Genomic DNA, 20,213 nt, shown 5'->3' on the forward strand with positions numbered 1-20,213 from the left:
GTGAAAGATACATCGTTGAAGTTTCAAGGCTGAGGTCCTGGTGTCGATTCCCCAGAGGGGGGTGGCTAACAGTGAAGTGTGGTGTACTAACAAGCTAACAAAAAAAAAAAAAAAAAGTCTTCTAATCCGTCCACGTGTTTCCAGAATTAGGGCCCAGATGCTGATTTGAAGAAACGTGCCATGTTAACACGTGGTATGTACACAAGCTTTATTGCTTATGCGTGTAGGCTTTGAAAAGATGGTATAGCGTTCCTTTGTATGATTAATTCTCATTTAAAAAAAAAAAAAAAAAGAAGGAAACCTATAATGTAACTTGTACCGCACACTAGATATTACAGTATAGCTCATATAAAATAATAATAATAATAATAATAAAAAGAAACATACAGCCTACCAGTGAATCACATCAGCACTGTACAGAATATATTTAGTTCAATCTGTACAGTTACAGTATATGACATTATACCACAGAAATATCCCAAATCACGATAAAAACCAGCTTTGGCAGCCTGGTGTAAATTTTCTACTAATTTTTTTTTTTCTATGCCAGAGAGCACCTACCCAAGCATTCCAGTATTGCTTCTGGACATTTTGTGCTGTACATATTCGCAATAGTTGCAGAAGAAGATCATAACTACCATCATCAAACAATATCTCTTCAACCCAAACAAAGAGCAAATAAAATACCTAAGGACAAGACTGGTGATGGTCCACCCCTTTTTATTACTTGTCTCATTCGTCATAAACGTCCCATACATGTGCATCAATCCAGACTGATCCCAACCATCACTTGATGCTAGTTTTATCGAAATTGGCCCCACTGTTTGGACAGTCTGATTTGCTGAACATGGTATGCCACGGGTTGGTGGATGACACCGCAATTTAAAAAGGTGGTGAGCTGTCAACATAGTTTAACCCCATAAGAAAATTACTGGCTTACTAAGACCTAGATGGACTTCAGCTGATGTTGCACTCTCTGGAATTCGCAGTAAATCCTTCTTCGGAAGAGGCATCACCATCTGAGAATCCTAAAACAAGTGCCGTTCCTTCATCTTCATCATCACTCTCAGCATCTGCACTTGAATATCTCCTTTCAATGTAGGCTAATGTCTGCCTTCTTTGCAGCCTCAGCACATGCATAATGACATCAGGCGTAAGTGTTATTCGCGAACGGTCTTCTCTGGCCTGCTTGTTAGCTTCCATTATCTGTCAATAACAACCTAAAATAAGAGAAGAAAAAAAAAAAAAAAATGGCTAGAAATAAATGTTCATATGCTGTAACATGCAAGAGCCAGCCACTCATCAGACATCAGGCCAAAAAAAATTGGGCCCATCCCGTCCTCAAGTGGCCACCTGCACACTTGAGTTTGGAACATTCGCATTCGTCGTAAACTGTGCATCGCCAACATTAACATGGCGCACCGAGTGGGTGAATAAGCCATATTTTTTCACTAGGGATCAAAAGGTATGGTGCATCTGATGAACAGCTTGGATCTTGCATAACCACACATGTTGGCATGTGGGCCTGTATGGGGAGATGTATACGTGGGGCTTAGAAAAGAGCAATCTGAACTTGAAGATTACCTCTTGTACATTATCAGGCAGTTGGAACGGATCCTTGGCAATGGGAGCCCAAAGCTTCACATCCTTCTCTATTCCACTAGTAGCAAGGATAGGTGCATTTGGATGGGGCTCAAGACAGTTTACAATGTGGCTATCCCCAACCATTAAACGCATTAGTCCACCTCCCCTTTTCTTCCAGATAAACACATGACCGCAATCCGACCCACTCACAACATATTCATCATCAGGGCCAAAGAAACTCACTCCTTTAACCGTATGAGAATTCCTATGCCCAGTATACACCTGAGGCTGGTCCAATTTCTGCAAATTTTCAGTGGGGATGGACTGAGGATTCGGACCAATACCCATGTCCTTCTGAAACAGGTATACAAGCTCGTCGTTATAAGTGACTAGCAGTTCACTCATGTACGAATACGCAAGCCCAGTGATGTGAACATTGTCTGTACCCATTAGGTGTCGGGGAGAAAACGCATTCACGGGGCGGTCTGAAATGCTTGATGCATCAAGCTGGTAATTCCTAATGTCGTAAACGCGTGCATATTCATCAAAGCCGCCGACAGCAAAATAGTTTGGGTTCCGCGGATCTATTACAATTGCATTCAACTGTATGCTGCCATGAGGATGTTTGCTCTCGGTGAATGAAGAGCAAGAGAACAGCTTGGTAGCAGAATGACTACGCAGATCAAACTGCAAAAATCAATTTTTTGTTTCTGAAAGTCTAATGACAAAGGAAGCAAACTTCAAAACAACCATATAGAACTAAGATTCAAGAGTATGACAAATACATGCTGTACGACGCCATCCTCACCACAACTGTAAAATATGTGAGGACTCCCGGGTTCAATGGCAAGCTTGTGGATGCGGCCTTGGTGTTTCGCAAGCCTTTTGGTGTCGACCCGACCATTCTCCAAGATTTGGCCAAGCCTGACCTGAAAGGAGAGACACGTTTGCGAGGGCAATCATTCATTGCAGAAATATGTCAAGGCATGGAACAGTGATGATTGACGGGAAACTGCAACTGAAATAAATAAATAAATAATCGGAAAACATCAGTTAGGAAGGACAACGGGGGTGATGTATTGCAAGGTAATGGCCTTCTGAACTGAAGCTGAGATGAAAGGATGCCAGGAAAGACATCCAAGATCTTTACATCTGGAGAGAGGACAACAGGGGTGATGTATTGCAAGGTAATGGCCTTCCGAACTGAAGCTGAGATGAAAAGATGCCAGGAAAGACATCCAAGATCTTCACACACAATGCCAGGAAAGACATCCAAGATCTTCACACACGCACACACAATTTTGTGGTTTTACTTGAATCTTAATTCCTTTTGTTGTGAGTGGATTCTCCTCTTTTTGCTCCTCTCTATTTCTTAATCTATCTCCACTCTTTCTTCCCAGTTTATTGCAAACCACAGTTCTATACAATTTTACCTGGATTGTTGATCCTCCTATGTTTCTTGATCCAGAATGCGGCCCTAAATTATGATCTTCTACACCTATTGTTGACTAAGTTGCAACTAAAATTTTGATTTGGAGCCTAGAAACTCATGCATCAAGTTATGTCATAACAAGCATATCTAATGTAAGGAAAGCTAAACTTCTGCATTTGGAACTTTCCTACAATTACACGTGCATCCTTAACTGTCCAAATTACTACCATGGATTTTCTTTCAATCATGACTTGGTCAGCAAGTCCAAGTTATTTGAATAATCTTCGGATAGAAATACCGCCATTGGTTGTTTGTTGGTTTAGTCTTCTTTCTTCAAGAATGCAAGAATTCTAGGATCCTCGACCCCAGGCTTTGCCCTGTATACTTTGGTTTTCATTTCTGACAAGTGGAGCCCATGGCTTTGTAACCCAGACCATTCATCTGTTCCAGCATGGATGAACCATGCCCAAAGCTCTCTTAGATTGGAAGGTGATGCAGACATCATTGGTGCACCCTTTACAGTGTACCAGAGGAGGAGGCGTCGCCGACAGAGTACTAGAGTGGAGGAGTTGATGTGGACGGATGCTAGGTCCATTGGACCCATTTTCTGACGCGCTACGAGTGCAGGAATGACATGACCACACCCTGACCATAAATCCATGGGTCGGATTTCACACCCTACCACACAGGTGTTTTAGTTTTAGGCGTTTTAGTTTTTTTTTTTTCTTGTTTCAAAGGCTTTATTGCACTCTCTTTTTTTTTTCCTTTTTTTTTAAAATCTTTTTTGTTATTTTTCTTGTTTTCAGGGGCTTTAGTGCACTTTTACTTTTTCCATAGCTTATATATATGTTGTGAGCAGTGTTCAAGTTGTCGATATCGCTACAAGTTTCGCTGACTAGAGAAGGATATAATATCGTTATCGCCGATAACCGGAAATGCGAAGAAAAATGGCGAATAATGGGGAAAATGATGAAATTTTTCAGTAAAACTTCAGGGCATGCCTAAATACACATATTTGCATATTTAGGAATACAAAAATTACAAAACAATGCATTATATAATAAATTTTCATTTAACAAGGCCCAAAAAACATGCGCTACCGTAAAAAATCGCTCCAATTGTAATCAAAATGAGTTCATATAATACTTTATGGGACCCACTGTAATCAAAATCACTTCAATTGTAATTAAAATGAGTTCATATAATACTTTGTGGACCGAGTCAACTCTATGGAGCCCATTGATTTATATACTTCTATCCACTCTGTCCATCCACTTGACCATATAATTATAGGGCTTGATTCTAAAGATGAAGCATATCCAATGATCAAGTGGACCACACTGCAGTAAATAGTGTGAATTTGAACGTCTATCGTTGAAAATTTCTTAGGGGCCATAGAAGTTTTGGATCCGTGTAATTTTTGTTTTTTACCTTCATCGATGACTATGCGATCTTATAGACAGCTTGGATGACAAATAAACATCATTGTGGGCCGTAGGAAGTTTTCAACTATAGGAATCATTGTCCCCACTGCTTTCTATGGTGTGGTCCACCCAAGCTTTGGATCTGTCTAATTTTTCGGTTCATGACCTAAAATGATCTCGCAAAATGGATGGACCATGTGGATATAACACATACATCATGGTGGGGTCCACAGAACTTGGTGACATCCAAGCCACCGAGGTCGGCACGCCCACACGTAGCACCTAATCCGCTTTCACTCCCTATAAAAGGGATGAGGATTGCGTCCTACCCCTGCCCGGACGGATTACCGTCTAGGCAGGGATCTGCGGGGCCTACCGTGATGTAAGTGTTTTATCCATGCTGTTCATCAATTTTCTTAGATCATTTTAACATATGAGCCAAAAACTGAGGCAGGTATAGGGCTTAAGTGGACCGCAAACTGGGGATTGAACGTCCACCATTAAAAACTTCTTGGGAGCTAGAGAAGTTTGGGATCAAGCTGATATCTGTTTTTTCACTTCATCAACGTCTACATGACCTTATGAATAGGTTGGATGGTAAAAAAAAGCATCACGGTGGCCCTTAGGAAGGTTTCAACGGTGGGTGTCATTATCACTATATCTTCCTTTGGTGTGGTCCACTGGAGTTGTGGACCTGCTTCATTTTCATAATTACATCTTAAAACGATCTAAGAAAAGCAATGAACGGTGTGGATAAAATACTTACATCACGGTGGGCCCCACGGAGCCCTGCTCAGACGAATTAACGTCTGAGCAGGGGTAGGATGCAATAAAAGGGGGACGCGGATTGCGTACTGAGCAACTCAGCACGCTAAGTGTACTGGGTAAAGTCTATGGGGTCCACCATTATGATTTACATATTTTATCCACTCCATCCATCCTTTTTAACAGATAATTTTAGGGCTCTAAACCAAAAACTAAGTACATCCAAATCTCAAGTGGACCTTACCATGGGAAACAGTGTGAATTGAAATTCTACTATCCAAAATTTCTTGGGGCCACAGAACTTTTGGATCAATCTTTTATTTGTGTTTTCCCTTCATCCATGTCTGTGTGATCTTATGAACAGGTTGGATGACAAATAAACATCACTATGGGCCTTAACAAGGTTTCAACGGTGGAAGTCATTATTCCCACTGTTTCCTGTGGTGTGGTCCACTTGAGTTTTGGGAATTCTTCAATTTTTGGCTCAACCACTAAAATGAGCTGGAAAAACATATGGACGATGTGGATAACCCACACATTCACAGTAGGCCCAACTGAGTTTACTCAGCACGATAAAAGCATACTAAGTAACTCAGTACGCAATCCGATTCCGTAAAAGGGTTTCAAAACCCGAAACCCTAAAAAAACTCACAGAAGAAGTCGATAGAAGAGGTTCCAAAAGGGAAACCTAAAATCTCGAAAAATCTCTCCAAATTTCTTAAGATTTCCCATATTCTTCGCTGAGATTTGCCCATTACTTCCGATCAACGATCCTATTCTACAGGTACATACTTCCAAAAGTTTCTTTTTTCCCATTTTTTTCTCGATTTTTTTTTTTTTTTGTATTTACACAGCTCCCGATATTATCGTCGAAAAGGAGTTGTCGGCGTACAGTTATCCCTTGACAGGGCTGCGATTTTTGGTCGAAAACTGTATTTTACATTAAAAATCCATAAAATCGTTGAATATTCGCCAATATTAGGAAGAGAAACGAAAAAAGTGAGTTTCGGTGTCGCAACTCCGGCGACACAGATAATATCGGCGATATTATCGATTTTTCGCCAATAATATGAATAGTGGTTGTGAGAAACCCTATTTTCATTATTATTGAATGAATATAAATTCGTCTTTTTTCTTCCTCTTTATTCAAGATATTAGAGTTTCAGGATTGGCCCTTGGGTGTTGAAGATTCCACTCAGATTTCAGGTTTCTTTCTTTCTGGATTTTCGAGGTGCAGGAAAAGGTAAGAATCATTCTCATTTTCTTTTGACAACAAAAGGATCCGTACTTTCTTCATCTCGAACCCTTCATTCTTCACCCCTTCCGTTCCATTCTGGATATCTCATTTCTAGTTTGAACGGAAAAGAGAGATGGTTAGTTAATAGAATCAGATCCAAACTTGACCGTGGACTGACTTATGCTAGATTTGGGATATCTTCATATCCCTAGGTCCTCCCGTTTTACTGTTTATGCGATTTTATGATAAAGGGCATGATCCTGACAAAATGACCTCACTTTTGTGTTAAAATTTACCTAATCCCTTTGATTGAAAACAGTTAGTTGATTCGTGTATTTACTTGAACATTCTTTAATCTAATTTTAAATGCATCTAGGATTAGGTCATCACATGTCCCTGCATCATAAGGTCTTAGCCACCATTGTTGAGCCTTTTTTTCTCAATTAAATGTGGACCATTCTTGTATGTCTCTTTCAACTATACATTTTCCGACCACAAATCTAAAGGTCAACATTGTCTTATTGTGCTACCTAGGAGATTTTCTGGGTACAGTCCAAGGTCCACAGATCCCAACTTGTTTAAATTCAAAAACCTATGCATGCAATGCAAAGTCCCTAGTTGAGTATATTTTGATTCCTCCTGCAACATGTTTTTCTTGGAGGAATTATAGGAGAGAGAAAACTTAGAAACTTGGGTAGATTGTGATACTTCATACATATGCACTCAGAAGTTATACATGTGACAAAGGTAACATAAATTTTAAAAAATCCACATTATGACGTGCTTAGGATGGATCAAGCAACCATAAAATTTCACTGACAATGAACCAGTTGGTCAATTCTTTGACATCAATTGGACAGCTAAAATGAAAAATAATAGTCAATGATACATAACAATAACAATAACAACAGAAAAGATATCCATTAATGAGAGGACAAGTTCATTTAACCAACCTATTTTTGGGGTTATGACCTAGATAGAGTGAATCTCAGGAATTTCACAATCAAGTATGAGTTGCATGTATGCCATGTGTATAATTTTGAGTGTATGCATATGAAACATCACACTTCGTAGAGTATCAAAGAACTATTTGCTATAGCCAATAGGATCCTTGTTTACAAAAAATCGTCTCATTTTCAATTACAATTTGTTTTGCTTTGTTATGAAGCGGCAAGTGGACCCAAATATCCCTTCCAAAGGCTTTCATTAATTATGTGAACAAAATACATTTCAGGCAGTGACATATCACAAGACCTTAATTACATCCTAGGGGAAAACCCGTGATTAAAAGGAGGAAAAACCAAGGCAGCTAGACTCTACATAATACATGGAATACATAGAAGTAAACATGCAAATGATGCATGAAAACCTAATATAAGGTCCTCTATCTTTAGAGTGTCTAGAGGCATCAATTTAGATAGAGCTTTTAGGAGCTTCAAGGACTTGGCAGCCTTTGGCTTTTAGGTGTCTCGTATAGCCAAATGGGCATTAAGATATTAGCATAAGCTGCATGTCATGTATTCAGAGAGCCATAGGCTTTAGATGGCTAAGCCTTATGGTGCACATGTCTTGTGTATCAACAAGTTGTCATTACCTCTTCAGACAAGTTTTTATTATGTCATGGCTGGGACTTAAAATATTAACATAATAATGGGTCCAACATGTCAGTAGGGGTGAAATTGACAAAGCATCAGCATTGCCTAAGTCCAAAAAGGTTGACCTAATGATGCAGGACATGAAGTTCAAATATGATATGCAAGATTTTCAAGCATAAGATCACAGTAGTTCAGAAACAATTACACAAAAATTCCATATCACACACAAAAGCTCAAGCACTCAATCAAGGGGATCTATGCAGGCCCAGGCGTACACATGCTAGGGCTGGATCAATCAAAAAGACCAAATAGTACTCAAAGGAGAGTAAATTCATCCACACATGCACAGAAATATTTCCTCAATCCAAGGGATTCACAGGTTTCAATTCGGGGAACCCTAGGGTTAGGAAAAAAGGGCAAATAAATTAGAATTTAAGGCAATCTAGGGTTAGGGTTAGGGAAATTAAGTAAGAGAGGAATGAAATAGGGGAAAAATTGGACCTAACGATAGTCCACGCGTGTGGACAGCGGGATAGGCCTGACGCACGTGCTCAAGGGACTATCCGCACGTGCGTGGGGACCACGAACTCGGAAAGCGCCTCCTTGAGTCTGGTCGGCTAGGGGTGGACTCCAAAACCCCCGAATTTCAGGCCGATCCGATATATGATCTGTGTGTGGTACTCCGTCAAAGTTCCAACCCTCCTGCAGGGCCAGATTTCATAAATCTGTTGTAGAAGAGAAACGTCTACAAAATATTGATGGATTTGCAAGTGGGGTGGCTGTAAGAGGAGAAATATGGATGGTAGAAGGTGGAAGCGAATCGGGATGAGTGTGGCTTCGCACCATGATAGTCAGCCCTTCGAGGAAGGGAGGGTTTCACACCCAATTGGATTTCCACAACTCAGAAACTCAGAGAGAAAAAAAAAAAAAAAAAAAAACGCAGAAATTTTATTAATCTTCAATGAGGAAAAAGACTACAAGAGGAGCCTATTTATAATAAAATCTTCTACCCCAAAACTCACGTCATATGCACAACCTATTACTTAGAGACGAAATAACCATAATTAACAACTAGTCAAAATAATATAAACCATCCATGATGTTCCTAATAACAATAATAACCAAAAGTCAAAGTACTTGATCGTTTGGAATAGTGGGCCACGATAATGAGAACCCATGGTGGGATTCATATGACGATCAGGTCCACTCCAAGGAACCAAAACGCAGTCCTCTAACTAGAGGGTCCTCCCTGGACGTCGTCATCGATCCAGATCGATGGTGGGGCCCTCCTCCTTGCATACGCGGGGCGCGGGGGGGGTTGCATGTGCGCGAGATGTCCCTATCACCTGAAGTGACCTTACTGGGATCTCAGAAGGTTTGTGCAAGACCAGACTTCTAGTGGAAAAAGGCAGTGCGAGGTGGATTGCACATTGGTGCGAGGCCAATGTGTCGAACACTATGAAGGTCATGTACCTTGGAACAAGACCAACCTCCAAGTGGCACGAGGCTATCATGGGTAGCTGATAAGGTTAGCAAGAGGCCAGTCCCCAAGTGGTGCAAGGCCATCGTGGATATCTCGGACAGTTGACGTGAGACCACTACTAGGTTCCTACTTATGATGAGATATCGTCTCACGCCACCCTCTTGAGAGGGTAGCCACTGAAAAATGATCTCAGGAAAACGAAGTCCTTAGATGACTCCTTGCTTGCCTCATCTCTACGCTAGTCCCAAAGAGGTAGGAGCATTCTTGAACTTGGGTCTTGAGCAGAGTGCTTGCACCTTGATGAGAGTCTCGAATCCTTTGACGTGAATACCCAATGGGGGTATTTGATGGAGGTACAGTTGCACGTACGGTTAGCAAAATGCCAGCAATGTAAAAGACATGATCAAAGGTTAAAATAAAGCGAAGAACAACACTATGAGGCAAGGAGATGGCTCGGACATGGTGAAACCCAATGGTAGTTTAAGAGAGGGAAAGGCCTACTTGCAATTGCATCCACAGATTTAAGTCCTTTTTTTCCCCTCAAAAACTAATTCTCCTCCCTCTTCTCCAAGGGACTTATCTTAACCACAAGGAAAATCAATTACATGTATTGATTGTTTTAATTGTTAATCTTTTAAAAATAGCTAATGACTCAATTGACCAATGAGGTTTAACTTTTAAGAGTGTAAATAAAACACCAATGGGAATAAAACCTAAAGACAATGACCAATAAAAATCTTCTAAAAACCAATAAAAACCTTCTAAATGACAAAGCAAACAGAGATACGCTGGAAATCCTGTATAATTGGAGTATGGGATAGTTGGCATCTTGCATAGCTAGAATATGCGAGTGGGGTCCTGCCATGTATAGAGTTTCACCTTCACTATCTCGAAGACTTGAACCGATCAAGAGGCTTGGATTGATCAAGGCGGTCATAAACGTTGGCTGCATCCTCCCCTGATTGGGAAAAAATCGACCTCGAGGTTTTATTACAGCTATCTTCACTTAAAGAATATCCCATGAAAGATACAAGGTGCTTCACATTGAAGACGCGAATGTTTTTAGGAAGACCTAATGATACACATTATCATTGATCTTTAGAACTTCTAACGGTCCAATTTTTTACCCCTTCAAATTGTACTTGCCAGCCAGAAATCATTCTGCTATTAAAACTGCCCGCACGTACTCACCTTCCTCCAATATGACCTTTGGTGGTATTGATCCGTGGCCACCTCCTATCTCACATTGCTTGCCTCAATCCTCAGCATTACCTTCTCATGTAAAGACTTGAGATTTTGTGCTAGTCTTTCCATGGTTCAGTATCATTGTAAGATCCAATACACTTACTAGATTATTCCCATAAACTATTTCATATGGACTAAGTTTTGTGGTATGGTTGCTGGAACAATTGAAAGGAACACGACTAGAGGCAATACCCAGTCCCTTTGTTCAAGCTTCTCACCAACCAAACTATAGAGCAAATTGCCTAAACTATAAATTATAACTTCTGTTTGCCCATTTGTCTGCAGATGATAAGCACTAAAAAATTTGAGACGGGTCCCCATGAGCTTCCATAAACTTTGTCAAAAGTGTCCCATGAACTTTGGATCACAATCTGATGTAATGATTCAAAACTCCATTAAAGTGCACTATGTCCTTGAAAAAGAGATTTGCAACATTTAAAGCATCCATGGTTTTGCGACAAGGTACAAAATGAGACACTTTCGAAAACATCTCCACAACAACCATGATCAAATCCATTCCTCATAGTGTTCAAGAAGCCCTAGGACGAAAGTAAGAATAACGTCCTTCCATGGTGATCTGGTATTGGTAATGGAGTGCATGATCTTGAATTCCTTGTTGTCCCTTGACACATGTGGCATCTCTTAACTCAATTATTAATGTCATGATTCATTTGGGGCCAATAGTAACTAGCCTCAATGAGTGTGTCTTGTCCTCCCCAAAGTGTCCATTCCCATGTAATTCCACAATGATTTTATCACACAACGGACATTGTAGTACACATAGTCGAGTACCTCTGAAGAGAAAACCATCCCGCATAATAAAATTTGTCGATTGTCCATTTTGAATGATTGAAGTATCTTCTCGAAATCTGGGTCATCCAAATACATCTCCTTCAACTCGTCAAAACCAACTACACTGGCTTTCATTGTAACTAGCAAATTGACTCTTTTGACACAAGGCATCTATGAAATGATTCTGAACTCCTACTCTATCTTTGATGCAAAAGGTGTATTGTTGTAGGAATGATACCCATTTGGCATGCCGGTTACTCTACTTGTGCTGCCCATTAACGTACTTCAATGCCTCATGATCGGAGTATGAACTCACACTGCATGAAGTACCGTCTCCAATGCCACAAGCTTGAACAATGGCAAAAAACTAGATATCATATGTGGAATAGCGAGTCTTAGGCTCATTCAACTTTTTGCTAAAGAAAACAATGGGGCGATTATCTTGTGTTAAAATGGCCTTGATTCTGACACGAGAGGCATCACAACTAACCTCAAATACTTTCTCAAAGTTAGGCATCACAGGTACGGGTGTGGTGGTAAGCTTGTCCGTGATCGTTTTGAAACTTTTTCTCAACCTCAAGTTGTCCATTGGAAACTACCTTTCTCATGCAATCAGTGATTGGCGCAACAATGGAACTAAAATTCTGTATGAACTGCCTATAGAATGTCACCAAGCCATGAAAGCTACAAACATCATGGATATTCTTAATTGTCAGCCAATCGCATATAGCTTGCACGTTAGATGGATCCACTTGTACTCCTTCGGGAGTCACAACATTTCCTAGGAATATAACATGGTTTGTCATGAAGGTACACTTTCCTTGATTCACATACAATTTTTTCATTTTGTAAGACCTCAAACAAGTGTTTTATTATGGTATGACTATAAATCAAGATATCATCAAAGAAAGCCCCCTGAATCAGCCAATGAAAAGTCTCTACTTGATTTGTCAACCTCATAAACATGCTAGGGGTGTTGCATAAGCAAAAAGACATTACAAACCACTTATATGATCCCTCTCACATTTTGAAGGCCATCTTCCATTCATCTTTTTGCCGGATATGGGTTTAGTGGTATCCGCTGTTCAAATGAACCTTAGAAGTTATGAATTTTTGCACCCCTTGATCAAGCATGTCATCCAAGTGCGGTATGGGATATAGAGAATGCAAGTGATGTATTTGCATGAATGATGTACTTTTATGTGCTTTTTAGTGTGTGCATGTACAATGTTAGCTACTCCTATGGAGTATGTTTTTGTATCTCTAGTATTATAATAAAAGGTGGGTGGGGGTTTGAAGCCCTAACACACAAGAGTATTCTTCCAAACTTCTCCCTCCCTCTCTCTCTCTCTCTCTCTCTCTCTCTCTCTCTCTCTCTCTCTCTCTCTCTCTCTCTCTCTCCCCATTTCTTTTATCTTCATCCTTAAATCTTTGCACTCTACTTGGTATTAGAGCCAAGGACACTCACGTTGATTGGAGCTGCAGGTGCCTGTTGACGTTAGCAACCATATGGCTGAGGTTAGCAAGTGTACGATACCATACAGCTAGTTTTGCATCGAGAAGAACATGATCTGATGCAACTTGATTTTAAAGGAATTATGATGATTTTTGCAGGATTTTTGGGGCTGATTTGAGATATGTTTGGGCCGTTTTTTGAGAGCAATGGAAAAACACGAAATCTTCGTGTTTTTTTATTAAAAATAATAATAATAATTTGTGATTTCTTCCAAATTGGTAAGAATCTTTTGGAGGGTTCTTCCTAGGATGGATCGGTTTTACCATGTGAAGGTATCCATTGAAGTTTTTTCTTTTTATCAGGGGGAGGATTTTTATTTTTTTTTGTGTGTGTGTGTGTGTGTGTGTTTTTTGGGCACTATAGCGGTCCGACTCCACCGTTTTTGGGCCCCGGGGACCTTGGAGATACACCAAAACTTCTTGTGTATACCCGATGTGTTCCTATATCATCGTATGGTAATGTGTTGTGTTTATGCAAGTTCTTTTGTGAAGTTTCGTGCCGAATTTTGAGTTCTCTCCTTCTTGGACCTGTAGCCCATTGTTTGGATCCTCTATTGTGTGGAAGTTTGTCTTATATAGTCCGGTGACTGACCTAATCTTGTAAGCACCACCATTATGTAATTCTAGGTGTCGCTTGTATTGCCAATCTATCGCTAATATTTTCGACTGTGTAAATTCGAAGTGTCACCTTTATCGCCAATGTATTGGTGACATTTCGATAACATCGTCGATGTATCAAAATCGCCAAAAATATGTTAACTAAACAAATTCCATTTCAATTTTTTTCTATGAGCACATGGTTGTATGATGAAATGCACGTTTGTATGTGTGTATATGTATGCATGCATGGATAGATGGATGGATGGTACCTACATTTGTATTATATAAATCATGGACTGATGCACGTTTGAGTTCACTTGCTTTTACATGTCCTAGGTATTGTATGGTACTTGCATGTGTATTATATAAACTCATTTTGGTTACTCTTTGACTGATTTCTTACGAGCACATGCTTTTAGAGCCCCATTAAATGGAAACTTATTATGTATGCATTTTTTCACATTTTTTTCCTAAATATGCAAATATGTGTATTTTAGCATCTCCTGAAGTTTCACCGAAAAAATCCACTGTTTCCCCCAAGTTTCCCCATTTTTCCCTGCATTTTCACATATCAGTGATAATGATATTATTTCTGTATCCCCGGCCAGCGAAACTTATCGTGATACCGATACATGATAACTCAAACGTTGCTCACAAGTAGCGAAAATGGCATGATGATCTCCATCTAGAAGAGTTGGCAAGACAGTCAACAATAAATCTTCATCAGATGAATTTTATTTGTATTCACTGATATAAAATAAAATATATGTTAGTATACAATAGCCTCCATACATGTTCTTATTGCATATGACATATACATCATAATGTATTTGATTAGGCCAAACCATCACTAAAAAAAAAGGGTAAAGATCTAAGAAGCATTACAACAATGAGCTAAGAGAATAGAGTAGCTTCATTACAGACCTGGCCATCAGCAGCAGAGGTTATAACAGTTCGATCATCAGTGAATGGCATTACTCTTGCTTGGAAGACATTGTTTTGATGACCAGAATGATATGAAAAAATTTTACTTTTAGCTATCCAGTTCCAGAATATGACTTGTCTGTCATCAGAACCTGAGACAAGAAAGTCACCAGTTGGGTTGAAATGTACAGTGTTTACGCAACCACCGTGACCACTTAACTTCCCATATAGATCAAGTCGCTTTACAAGGACCTGTTCGAGAAAAGAAACCTAAATAAGTAAATCGATAGTTTCCCATAGTCTTTACTTTACTTCGTCATCATGCAATAAACAATTTTTAGCTTGCTGACCAATTTCTGCTTTGATTTCATTAAGAACAACAAAAATAAAAAATCAAAAATCAAAAAAATCAAAAACACTTCCTATTCAGAGAAATAAACTTGTTTAATCATTTCTTAAAATACCCGTTCTCATATGCTATAAAGATATGTTCAAGAACTTGGATCTGGCCCTTATTTATCAAACTAAGGTGGAGTATGCTTTATAGCTTTCTTTAGGTCCTGCCTACCTGATATGTATTATGCTGTATCTGGTTAAGGGTAGTTTTGTCATTGTCAGAGATACAGATATTTATGTACATATGGTAATTTTCTTCTTTTTTCCTTTTTTTTTTTAAATTTATTTTTTTCTCTTTCTTTTTTGGTTTCAGTAGAAGATGAGCATCACTGCCTCTCGGACTCAATCCCAGGCGATGCCTTAATTTAGCAGGTAAATATTGTTTTTTGTCATGCAAGCTTAGTCATTGATGCAAGTAAATGTATATAGGCCTCTGGGTTCACATCAGTGAGAGTTAAATCCAGTCTCTCAAACATTTTCTGTGTTTCTTGGTCTCAAAGCTACAGTTTCTAGCTTCATAGGGTTTTTGAAACCATGAAGAGGAGATTTGAAGATGCAATATTCCCTTCCAATTGCAAAAACTAATCATGTCAAAGTTGAACCAAGTTCACATGAATAGTAACAGATCATCATTCAGTTGTTTTTCAGCATATTCTCACAAGTCATCAATGCCCAATCTGATGGTGAAAACTATATTTTGGTCCTTGGCATACAACATGCTTACAAGCAGAAACGTATGTGGAGAATGATGTTTGGTACTCTAAAGGAGTGCATCTCACCATTGTTTTGATAGTTGGTCCCAGATGGTCGGTGCAACTTTGCGTTGTTCTTTAGTTTCTCCAATTCTAAAAACAAATAAAAGAAATTTCTGCAACTTCTTTGTTCTAGCAATAGGTATCAGTATGCTTCTTCCACCCACCTGGAATTTTCTTTGTTTTGCAATATTCTGTTGTAAAGGATTAGTTAACCAAACTAGTCTGATTTCACCCGGTATCTTCCACAACTCTATTAGTATATCATCTATTCCCATAGGTCATAACCTTTCCTTCTTTTTTCATCCTTTACTAGAGCAACCTTCCATTACCAAAATTCTACGCCTACACCATACACATTCAACCCAAGGTATTCAATAATGGTAACATTACAGCCTTTAAAAAAATAAAAAATAATCTGTGTAGGCCTGTTATGGCCCCACAATGCGTAGCTGTTTTTTAATACCTTGCTAGAGGTCCCTCCATCCCTCCATACTAGTTCTTTTCACCACTTGTCTTTTAGCATGGTACGTCTTTAAAAGTTATCCTCATTCCTTCCCAATGTTCCAAGGTCTAAGGCTCCTCCTTTATCCACATGCTCAAATCTTAATCACGTTGCTCCTTGCTCTTAATGCATCTAATGTTGTTCATATCTCTACTTTTATCTCCCTCAATAGCATTTGAATCATCATACAATCCACCCTACACATTTTTACATACTAACTGTTTTCGTCACTTCCTCTTTTAGCATGGTATGTCTTAAGGGTTTCCTCATTTCTGCATCTTGTCAATCCTTCTGGCAGGCCCATTTTGCTAATAGCCATATGTAACTCATCCCTCAACCATATCCACCTAAATCTCCCAGAATTCTACTTCCAAATTTCACCTACCTCCTATCATTCTCTCTATAAGCATAAATAATTCCCTTTTTACGTTTCACCACCTTATCCTTGAGCAACTTCTACCTTCTTCTCCTCTCTTCTCACTCCCGATGCACACAATAAAGCCCATTATCCTGTGTTGGATGGTTAGAATTTCAACTGGTACAACTCAAAACTCCTTGCATGCTTTTTTTATTGTTAATATCAAATTTTATTAAAAGGGGAAGACAGAACAAGCTCAGATGAAAACATAATAAGCCAACACTCCCCTGCAATACAAACACCTCAAGCAGCAAATACAACCAAATACCCTCCCCAATGATTCCTAATGCAAAACTGATGCAAGCCCATGGCCCACCTAGGCCCACCGTATGGCCTGCCCATAGCCAACCGTAGAGCCCAATGTGTGCTGATTTTTTTAGTGGGGGAACTTTTCTTCTTTTTTTTTTTGCAATTTGGGTATCAAGATCTCATTGACTCAATAATAAGGTTGTGCCAAAAACCATATCCCTTAAGCGACTCCCTCTTTTGCTAGTCATTCTACTTCCGAGTTAGCCTTTCCAATCAAGCAGCAGATTCAACCAAATGCCTTCTCCAATGACCCCTGATACAAAACCATATTCCCTTTATCAACTCCCTTCTTCGCTAGTCGATCTGCTTCCAAGTTGGCCGCCTCATGACTATGGGAAAAGGAGACAACAATTGAAGCAGACAAATCATGAATTTTGACCATTATATTCATAACCACCCATGTACAAAGACTTGAGTTGCCCCAAGAAATGGCCAGAACTGAATCTACCTCAAATATAACAAGGTTAAGGCTCTTATAGCAAGAAAATATCACGGCTAAAGCATTCCCGTTCCTTCTGCCATATTGGAATTACAAAAGGCCAGTGAGCCAAGTATACAGGAACCCGGATGATATTTGAAATTTCCACCAAAACCTACCAGCCTAAGGTTACAGAGAGAACTGCCATCCAAATCAATTTAAACCAGCCAAAGGGATGAGCGAACCATCTGTCATGACTAAATTTCACCCCGACCACAGCTGGAAACTTCCGACCATTAGATATAAGCGACTGCTTGGAAATACCACAAAACTTCCTATTGGCGTTACATCAGTCCAAATTTATCAGTTGCGCAATTTATCATAGAAAGTTCTATGATTTCTTTCCAGCCACAAGGACCAAAGCTCTGGCAGACTGGCACCAATTTCTATATGTAAACACAAACTGATGCTAAAGACCTCTTTAGCCATCCAGCAACCACTTCAACGGTAGAATTTAGCTTCACCCAACTCATCCCAAACTTATCAATCATAACTAACCACACCCAACAAAAAAACTCACATGAAGTCAGAGATGGGAGCATTTCCTTCTTGTCGATGACACATGGAACAACCATTGGAGATAGTGTCCTCTGCTTTTAAAATAGTCAAGCGTTAAAATCTTACTGAGAGCAAATAGTCCAGCAAAATGCATTAATATTTGAAGGGGATGAAATAGACCAAATTTGAGGTATAGGGGATGATTCAGATCTGGAATCAGTCACATTAGCATAAATAATGACTGCATATAGAAGATTCCATTTGATCTAGTTCCCCATATCCTTCTGCTTTTACTCGACTTAGGAACCCTCCATTTTAAATTGCTTGCGTGTTTATCACTTCTTCCTTAGAAGGAAAATGTCACCAAATGCTCATCTCTTTTACATTACGACGAGAACTTTCATTAACGGTCTTATGCACTCAATGAATTCATTGTCACATTGGCCAGGGCATTCAACAAAATAGGTCTTATGTACTAGATGAAATCATTGTCACATTGGTCAGAGCATGCAATTAAATACATACGAATTTCAATTTGGTAACAAAAAAGAAAGAAAGCAGCATGAATAATTATTAACTAGCAAAAAAAATTTGCATTCTTTGTTAAAGTTTCCTTTTGAGGTTTGCAATAAGGTTTCATAAAATAGAACATAACCCACTTTCCAATCATAACAAACCAATGGTTTAATGCTTCTCATCCCACAATCAAACAAAATTAGATCAATATACTAAATGGAGATGAAGCATCCTAGAGTATCGTGAACCATAAATATTAGAATTCTATGACAATGGCTAAAGTGTGAGGAGAAGTCACTCATCATAGTCATAACAAAAATTAGTCGATAATGTAAAAGGAAATTACTATTCTATTCCTTTCTAAACACTTTTGGCAATGATGGGGTCAATAGTAGTGTGTTCAAGGGTGTGTAAAATCACACAAGAAGTGTTGCAGACTTTCATTTGATTCATGAAGTCATCCCTCGACATTTGTGCCTATGAAACTTTGGTCCTCAAACAAGGTCCCCTTTTTATAGGTAAGTTGGGCTCGAACACAAGATCTCATAGTTGAAACACTAGCTGCCATTTTTTCTTTCACGCCAAGATGCCATTTTCAATGCATAGAATGACATACTTTTGGCATACCATTGGCCAATATTTTATTTTATTTTTATTTTTTTTGAATGGTTGCCAATATCATTGTTGATATAATGGCAGATGATATCACCTAAAAAAGCTATGTTTTTTCATGAGTCATTCATTGCTGTTAAGGGAATTATTTCTATAACCAAGCTAATGGAGAAATAGTATGGGATATAAATTCTTAGGTACATAAATGACACTAATTTAGGCCCCATTTGGAAGCCATTGTATTTTTAATCTATTATACATTTCCTTTTGAATAAGTAAATTGGGCTCAAACTAGAGACCCCAATGTCGAAACACAACCTATGTACCACTGAGCAGCGTCTCAAACCCTATAATCTATTATAACATTCAGAAGAGGTACCCATGATTTATTTAATTCCAAATAGATTAAAGGATCTTTTATTGTCCTGCTCAAGATTTGAATTTAAAGAAGATTTAAAGTTTTTTACTTGTTTGGTTACTAACAGTTCATAAAATTGATTATAGTGAAATCATACACATACATTTCTAGGATCTTCCAATCTACGAAATTTTGGTGGATCGGCAATGCCCCAAAAAACTCTTCTCAATAGATCTTATTGGTATCTTCCTCAGTGGTGTGGCCCATTATACCATTGGAGAGATTTTTCAGATTAAAGTCCATCAATGGTGGGCCCGTCAAATCAATTCTGTGAAACACCAAATACATAATGGACTCCACTTTTAGGACCCATACACAATGCACGCTGTTAGAAGAGCAACAAAATAATCCTAACTAGTGCTTCACTGGCCAATTAAAGGTAGGCCCCACAGTTATATCATGTTGGATTGAATGATTCGACAAGAAAATGATCCAATTGCACACATCCATCATGTGGGGCCTACGTTTGATTGCCCATCTCTTTTAAAAGTCACTTTAATAAAATGATCCTAACTAACACTTTAACGGCTATGAAAATGGCCAGTCCATATTATACTAGAAAAGCTCTGGTCATTGATTTGGATCATCCATGATGTGGAGCCCACTTTTAGTTGCCCATCCTTCCTAGAAATCACTTTGATCTAATGACCCTAACCATTCAATCAATGGATAGGAAATAGGAAGTCCATATTTAGTATACTAGAAAAGGTCAACT

At 39.0% G+C, this 20,213-nt stretch overlaps 1 protein-coding gene across 3 annotated transcripts in view; it reads right to left on the reverse strand.

Annotated features, from left to right (window-relative positions):
• Positions 1–391: 391 nt before the first annotated feature.
• The window catches only part of LOC131243172 (uncharacterized), a 30,677-nt gene continuing 10,855 nt past the window's right edge, over positions 392–20,213 (reverse strand). For 2 of the 3 annotated variants that reach the window (XM_058242319.1, XM_058242318.1), the window contains exons 2-5: positions 14,597–14,848; positions 2,370–2,513; positions 1,585–2,271; positions 392–1,206 (exon numbers count right to left, since the gene is read on the reverse strand). In XM_058242319.1, coding sequence (XP_058098302.1) covers positions 958–1,206; positions 1,585–2,271; positions 2,370–2,513; positions 14,597–14,848 — 1,332 coding nt within the window. In that variant the 3' untranslated portion in view covers positions 392–957. The remainder of the gene's footprint in view (positions 1,207–1,584; positions 2,272–2,369; positions 2,514–14,596; positions 14,849–20,213) is intronic. The other variant, XM_058242320.1, reaches the window with a different exon arrangement.

Source organism: Magnolia sinica, chromosome 4 (genome assembly GCF_029962835.1).
Source record: "Magnolia sinica isolate HGM2019 chromosome 4, MsV1, whole genome shotgun sequence".
In the NCBI taxonomy this organism is placed as follows: domain Eukaryota; kingdom Viridiplantae; phylum Streptophyta; class Magnoliopsida; order Magnoliales; family Magnoliaceae; genus Magnolia; species Magnolia sinica.